The sequence below is a fragment of the Piliocolobus tephrosceles genome, chromosome 21 (assembly GCF_002776525.5).
Source record: "Piliocolobus tephrosceles isolate RC106 chromosome 21, ASM277652v3, whole genome shotgun sequence".
In the NCBI taxonomy this organism is placed as follows: domain Eukaryota; kingdom Metazoa; phylum Chordata; class Mammalia; order Primates; family Cercopithecidae; genus Piliocolobus; species Piliocolobus tephrosceles.
In genome coordinates this window covers 8,707,626-8,715,003 of record NC_045454.1, presented here as the reverse complement: position 1 = coordinate 8,715,003, position 7,378 = coordinate 8,707,626, and the positions used below count along the sequence as shown (strand labels likewise).

At 56.3% G+C, this 7,378-nt stretch overlaps 4 protein-coding genes across 5 annotated transcripts in view; 2 read left to right on the top strand and 2 right to left on the bottom strand.

Moving 5' to 3' along the window:
* LOC116418582 (sarcoplasmic reticulum histidine-rich calcium-binding protein-like) overlaps positions 1-801 on the bottom strand; it is a 926-nt gene extending 125 nt beyond the window's left edge. The window contains exons 1-2 of the mRNA XM_031934884.1: positions 690-801; positions 3-596 (exon numbers count right to left, since the gene is read on the bottom strand). Coding sequence (XP_031790744.1) covers positions 3-596; positions 690-801 — 706 coding nt within the window. The remainder of the gene's footprint in view (positions 1-2; positions 597-689) is intronic.
* The window catches only part of PRRG2 (proline rich and Gla domain 2), a 238,234-nt gene that overhangs the window by 6,306 nt on the left and 224,550 nt on the right, over positions 1-7,378 (top strand). The gene's annotated exons all lie outside the window — the stretch shown is intronic.
* Positions 1-7,378, bottom strand: part of NOSIP (nitric oxide synthase interacting protein) — a 223,046-nt gene that overhangs the window by 6,872 nt on the left and 208,796 nt on the right. The gene's annotated exons all lie outside the window — the stretch shown is intronic.
* The window catches only part of TRPM4 (transient receptor potential cation channel subfamily M member 4), a 53,899-nt gene continuing 49,344 nt past the window's right edge, over positions 2,824-7,378 (top strand). The window contains exons 1-2 of the mRNA XM_031934804.1: positions 2,824-2,847; positions 3,139-3,206. Of these exons, the coding sequence (XP_031790664.1) occupies positions 2,824-2,847; positions 3,139-3,206 (92 nt within the window). The remainder of the gene's footprint in view (positions 2,848-3,138; positions 3,207-7,378) is intronic.

Below are 7,378 nucleotides of genomic sequence, written 5' to 3'. Positions count from 1 at the left end.
ACTCCCGTGGCCTCGGTGCCTGTGGGCCTGGTGTCCATACTCAGTGGTGACATCATCATCATCATCATTGTCATCTTCTTCGTGGCCTTCGTGCCTGTGGCTGGGGCCATGATGGTGGTGTCCATCTGAGACATCCTCTTCACTCCCGTGGCCTCGGTGCCTGTGGACCTGGTGCCTATACTCAGTGGAGACCTCCTCTTCTTCCTCCTCCTCCTCGTCCTCTTCTCCTTCATCATCTTCCCCATCATGGCCTCGGTGTCCATGCCTGAGGATATGATGGCGATGCTCACTGGACACAACTTCGTCCTCATCCTCGTCTTGATGGCCGTGGCTCCTGTGGCTGGGGAGGTGGTGCCTGTGCTCCGCTGAGTCTTCCGTGTCTTCACTCCCATGGCCTCTGTGCCCATGGGCCTGACCACCATGCTGTGCAAAGACCTCCTCACCTGAGACATCCTCGTCTCCAACCTCGTGGTCTTGGGACCTGTGGCCTGGGAGTAGGTGCCCATATTCCTTGGGGACGTCTTCATCCTCCTTGTCACGGTCTGGGTGGCTCCAGAAATGATGCCCATTCTCTGTGGAAACATCCTCGTTCTCATCTGGATGGTCTCTCGGGCTGTGGAGGTGGTGGCCAAGCTCTGCCGATGCCTCCTGGGAGAGCCCGGTGACTCCGGCGTTGTTGTTCCAGTTGCTGAAGCCCAGCCCGGCCCCTCTCAGCTGCTGGGTCATGGCCGGGGGGAGGAGCAGGCTGGCCACCCCAGCCCAGAGGACAGAAGTGTGCAGCCATGGCCTACGGTGGCCCATGGGGATGGACAGGCAGCACTGACTCCAGCTGCCTCTGCGGCGAGGTGGACGAATGTTGGGGTCTTTGTCCCTTTGGGGTCGGTCTCTTTTTTTCTGTGTGTCTCTCCTTTGCTTTGTCCTTTCGGTCTCTGTCCACCTTCTTCTGGTCCTTGCTGCCCGGTTCTGGACACCCCTCTGAGGCTGTCTCCGGAGCCCCCTGACCCCCCTCTGGGGCCCTCCCTCCCTATTCCCCAGCCAATAGGGTCTTTCCCCTCCCCTCTCTCCGGCTAAATTTACTCTCAGCCCTGAGTTATTCTGGGTCAGTCCCCGCCTGCTCCTCCTCCTCCCGCCTCCTGCTCCTCCTCCTCCCAGCTGGGGAGGGGACCAGTGAGGGGTCTCTCCCCGGCCAGGAGATGGGGGCCAAGGTACTTGACTCTGACCTACCAACAAGCTCATGTTTGGCAGCTGCAAAGACAAAGGCTAGACTTTTAGCAGGTTTTTGGGGGAGCCTGGGGCACCTGGGGGAGGCAGAAGAGACTTATCAGAGGGGAGAGACCCCTCGCATGGAAGGACTGGGGGTTCGATTGTGGGGTGTTTCCAGCCGGCATGACACGCGCTGGTGAGGGAGTGATGCCAATACTGAGGCCCTGGAGGAGGGGAAAGGAACATGGCCCCTAACACACGTGCCCATGACCTCCTGTCCCTGGAACTCAGATCTGGGGGCAGGGACTGGGCTAGGCCAGGGCTATAAATACAGCTGGGAGGGGTAGGGGGACTCAGGTTACGGAGGCCACAGCTGTCCCCGTCACAGAGGGCTGGCAGGAGACAAGTGGCCTTGCCCGTCTCTGTGTTTCAGTATCTCCTGCTCCTCACGGATCATGACTGCCCCCACGAGCGTCTCCCTTCCTGTTCACAGGTCCTCCTCTCTCTTCCATTCTGTCCTCTGCTCTGTCAGGGTCCCTGTCCCTCCTCCATGGCATTGCGTCTCCCTCTCACTCTGGGCTTCCGTCCCGCTCTCATCTGAGTGTCTGTCCTCCACCCAGGTCTGTGTCCCTCTCTCCCCTGTGCCCTCTCCCCTACATCTCTGGCCCCTCCTTTCTGAGTTCCTGCCCTTTGCTCAATTCTTTGGTTTTTGCATCCCCCTCTGCCCCTTGCCTCAGTCAAGGTGTCTCCTCCCCATCTCTGGCATCCACCTCTCTGGGTCTCTGTCCCCCTCTCTCTCTGGGTTTCCCTCCCTCTCTCCCTGGGTCTCTATCCCTCTCTCCCTGGGTCTCTGTCTCTCTCTGAGTCTCTGTCCCCCTCTCTGGGTATATGTCCCCATCTCTCTCTGGGTCTCTGTCCCCTTCTCCCTGGGTCTCCGCCCCTTTCTCTGGATCTCTGTTCCCCCCTCTCTCTGGGTCTCTGTCCCCCACTCTCTCTGGGTCTGTCTCCCCCTCTCCCTGGGTCTCTGTCCCCTCTCCTGGGTCTCTGTCTCCATCTCTCTCTGTGGGTCTCTCTCCCCTCTCCCTGGGTCTCTGTCCCCCACTCTCTGGGTCTCTGTCCCCCTCTCTGTCTGGCTCTCCCTTCCCCTCTCCCTGGGTCTCTCTCCCTCTCTGTGTATCCCTGGGTCCCTGCTGCCCCACCTTCTGATTCTCTGTCCCCTAAGTCTTTGTCTCCCTCTTTTTGGGTTAAATTGTCCCCTCCCTGTCTGGCATCCTCAGAGTCTCTGTTCCCTCTCCGCCACTGGCCCCCAACTCCTTCTGTCCCCATCTCGCTCTTGCCCTCAGTCTCCCCTACCAGTCTCTGGGCCCCCACAACCCCTGGCTCGGGCCTCTGCACCCCCCAGGTCGCTGTCCCTGTGTCCCCTTATCGCGGCCTGGGACCCGCCCTCTCCCCGCCTCCCGCTTTGGCGTCTCCAAGACTCCCCGCCCCGCAGACCTCGCCCCGCCCCAGGCTGGGCTGGAAAGTGGAGGATCCGGTTTGCCCTGGGCGGGTCTGGAATCAGAGCAGGCCGAGAGAGCGCCGGGGCCCTGGGCTGCTGGAGGTTGCGGCGGCCGCGGCAGCATGGTGGTGTCAGAGAAGGAGCAGGTGAGCGCCGGACCCGGGTCTGCGGGAGCGCGGAGCTGGGGACCTCGCCTCCAGGCTCCCAGCGCTGGACACCCAGATTCCTGGGTCAGACGAAGGGGGGGGATGGGAGGGTCCGTGTTCCAGTGTCCCTGGCATGGGGGTCGAGATTCCTGAGTCTGGAGCGGGAGGGCGCTGGGGGCCCGGACTCCTGTGTCCGTGGGGAGCGCACAGGGTGGGTGGCTCTGTGTCCCATAGGACAGAACTGGGTGCCCCCCACCCCACTTCCACCCCTACACTTGTTCCTGTCCCCAGAGCTGGATCCCCAAGATCTTCAAGAAGAAGACCTGTACGACGTTCATAGTTGACTCCACAGATCCAGGGTGAGGAGTTCGCCCCTGGACTGACCCCAGAGGGTCTGCAGCCCGCTGACCCCGCCCGCGGATGGCCACGCCCCGGCCACGCCCCTTCCCCATTCCAGGACTCGGGGACCTTCCCAAGGGCGTTCCCTGCCGGCTCTCTCCCTCTAGGAGCGTTTGGGTCTATGTAGACACCCCCCACTCCCCGGTCGCTATTCTCCCGCTCAGGGTCAGTGTAGACGTTCCAGGGCTCGGTTCTGCTTCTTTCCTCCCCAATGTCTCTTCTGTGTGCCTTTGTCTCTTCGTGTCACTTTCTGTGTCTCTGTCTTTCCCTTTTGGGTGTTTCTGTTTCATTCATTAATTTATTCGTTCATTCATTCATCCATCCATGCAAGAAACCCTCACTCAGCGCTCCCAAGGGAGGAGGTCCCTTTAGCCTAATTCAGTGGCCCTGCCAGGGTTCAAATTTCCCTGGGACACGTGCTGTGTGGCTTTGGGCAAATCATTTCACCCTCTGGGTCCCGTTTCTCATGTGAGCATGAAAAGAAGCTTGATCTCCCACGGTTATTATGAGGATTAAACAAGTTAATGCTTGTGATATTCCTGGCACAGTGCTCAGCAAGAACGCTGGCAAGTATCTGCAGCTCCCACTGGGAGGTGGCAATTACCGCTGGGAGGCGCTGTGCTTGGTGGCCGGGGACACCACTTGAGCTAGATAGGGTGTGTGTGTCGGTGAGGAGCTCCTGCCTTTCAGTGATGGCCTCTCAAGCGGATCCAGGCTTTCTAGTTTCTTTCTTTCTTTCTTTCTTTTTTGAGACGGAGTTTCGCTCTGTCGCCCAGGCTGGAGTGCAGTGGCGCATCTCGGTTCACTGCAAGCTCCGCCTCCCGGGTTCACGCCATGCTCCTGCTTCAGCCCCCCGAGTGGCTGGGAGTACAGGCGCTCCCCACCACACCCAGCTAATTTTTTTTTTATTTTAGTAGAGATGGGGTTTCCCCATGTTAGCCAGAATGGTCTTGATCTCCTGACCTCGTGATCTGCCCACCTCGGCCTCCCAAAGTGCTGGAATTACAGGCGTGAGCCACCGCGTCCGGCCAATATTTTTTTTTATTTTTTATTTTTTTATTTTTATTTTTAGTAGAGACGAGGTTTCACCATGTTAGCCAGGATGGTCTCGCTATCCTGACCTCATAATCTGCCCACCTTGGCCTCCCAAGGCACTGCGATTACAGGCGTGAGCCACCACACCTGGCCCAGGCATTCTAGTTTTTTTTTTTTGAGACAAAGTCTGGCTCTGTCACCCAGGCTGGAGTGCAGTGGCATGATCTGGGCTCACTGCAACATCCACCTTCTGGGTTCAAGCAGTTCTCGTGCCTCAGCCTCCCGACTAGCTGGGATTACAGGTGCCCACCACCACACCCAGCTAATTTTTTGTATCGTAGTAGAGATGGGGTTTCACCCTGTTGCCCAGGTTGGTCTTGAACTCTTGACCTCAGGCAATCCACCTGCCTTGGCTTCCCAAAGTACTGGGATTACAGGTGTAAGCCTCCGCGCCCAGCCCTCTAGTTGTTTTTCAGGACAGTTTTTGGGGTAGGGGAAGTATCCACATTCCTCCTTCAGTGTGTATTTTGTTATGACTATATATTAGTGCAATATTGCTTGTCAATTGTGGATAAATAAACAGATATGCGCTTGTTGGATGTGAGTGCTCAAAACCTTTTTACTGATGGGGCAGCGTGGTCAAGACAATTTAGGAAACTCTGGTCTGGCCTGAGGAGGAAGAAATGCAGAGGATAATTTTAGTAAGGCAAGGGGTTGCAGCTCCCAAGGACGAGCCACTGGGCTCTGTGGAAGCTGGGGGGAGGTGTCTGCTTAAGACTGGGAGGGTACACAGGGTGTCACTAACGGTTTCTGGAGGAGGAAGAGTGGCTAGTGAGGTGACATTTGAAAGTGGGCTGGAGAGAGGCCCATGGAAAGCGATTTGGGGCCGGGCGTGGTGGCTCACACCTGTCATCCCAACAATTTGGGAGGCTGAGGCGGGTGGATCACCTGAGGTCAGGAGTTTGAGACCAGCTTGGCTAACATGGTGCAATCCCGTCTCTACTGAAAATACAAAAATTAGCTGGGTGTGTTGGCGCACACCTGTAATCTCAGCTACTCAGGAGTCAGGAGAATTGCTTAAACCTGGGAGACGGAGGCTATAGTGAGCCGAGATCATGTCACTGCACTCCAGCCTGGGTGACAGAGCAAGACTCCATCTCAAAAAAAAAAAAAAAAGAAAGAAAAGTGATTTGAACAGCGTGTGCAATGTCCTTGCTAAGGACCATAAGGTGCGGCTTGAATATGAATCAAAGTTTAGGGTGCAGGGAGCACTCTCAAGAGAGAAGAGGCTGCAGAGGAGGGCACGGCCACAGCTTGCAGGGTGTCAGAGGCCACCCTCAGGGGCTGGGACCTTGTCCTGGGGAGCTGGGGCATCACCATAGTGGTGGGGTTGGCTCTGGGTGTGGAAAAGCCTTCTGGGACTGGGAGAGGATGAACAGGAGCTCTGGAGGAGTCTGGATAGAGGGTCTGAGTGGGAGGCGTAGTGGCCTGAGCCAGGTCAGGGCTTTTGGCACACAGAGAGGAGGGGATGGGGCAGAGACTCGGGGAGCAGGAAGGCAGAGCTTGAGGACTGATGAACAGGGGGAGAGAGGGGGTGCTCCCATCGGTGGATGGCTACCGGACATATGGTCTGCTGACTGGGACACAGTGGGGCTGTCCCCGAGCTGGAGCTCAGGAGGGCGAGCAGGTTTGGGAAATGCCGCTAAGTGCGATGTGGGACTCTGCATATGAGCGGCCTGGGGGAGCCAGGGGCATGTGGTGACTGAGACTTGGGAAAAGTCTGGACTAACGTCCAGGATCTGAGAGGTCCGAGACGTAGATGGTAATTGAAACTGGAAGTAGGTAAGACGTCACAGGGAAAACAACGTGTAAAGTCAGGGGAGTTGCAAACTGGCAATTCTATAGCCAATTGTGTGTGTGTGTGTGTGTGTGTGTGTATGAGTTTAGAATAGCATTTAAAAACATCTGTCTTCTGTCTGTCTCTTTCTCTTTTTTTTTTTTTTTTTTGAGACAGGGTCTCACTCTGTTGTCCATGCTGGATTGGCACGATCATGGTTCACTGCAGCCTTGACCTGCTGGGCTCAAGCAATCCTCCCACATGAGCCTCCTGAGTAGCTGGGACCACAGGCTTGCACCAGCATGCCTGGCTAATTTAAAAATTGTTTTTGTAGAGACCAGGCTGGTATCAAACTTCTGGACTCAAGTGATCCTCCCACCTCATCCCGCCCGCCAAAGTGCTGGAATTACAGGCGAGACCCACCATACCCTGCTACCTCTTTTTTTTTTTTTTTGAGCCCGAGTCACCCTCTGTCGCACAGGCTGGAGTGCAGTGGTGCGATCTCGGCTCACTGCAACCTCCACCTCCTGGGTTCAAGTGATTTTCCTGCCTCAGCCTCCCGAGTAACTGAGATTACAGGCGCCCACCACCATGCCTGGCTAATTTTTGTAGTTTTAATAGAGATAAGTTTCACCATGTTGACCAGGCTGATCTCGAACTCCTGACTTCAAGTGATCCACCCACCTGGGCCTCCCAACGTGCTGGGATTACAGGCATGAGCCACCGTGCCTGGCCCTGGCTACTTCTTTCTGTTGAGTTACTTGCCTGGCCTCTGCATGCATCGAGTTTGAGAACCATGTAGGGAAGGCTTGCACTGGGAACATCTACACTAAAGGGAAGTGAAAAGGAAGAAAAAGCCACAAACAAGGCAGGCACGAAGCAGCCGGGGCTGGGAGGTAGGCCAGAGGGGCAGGCATATCCTGCCAAGGAAAAGGTTTTCCAGAATGAGAACCTTTCAGCTGTGGCCAGGGCCACTTTTGATACAGTCAGATGAAACCTGAATAAGGGCCGTTGTATATGGAGCCAGGCAGGTAATTGATGATTTTAATCAAGAACAATTTCAGGCCAGGCACGGTGGCTCACGGCTATAATCGCACTACTTTGGGAGGCCAAGGTGGGCTGATCACTTGAGGTCAGGAGTTGGAGACCAGCCTGGCCAACATGGTAAAACCCCATCTCCACTAAAAATACAAAAACTACCCAGGCACTGTGGCACATGCCTGTAATCCCAGCTGCTCAGGAGGCTGAGGCACGAGAATC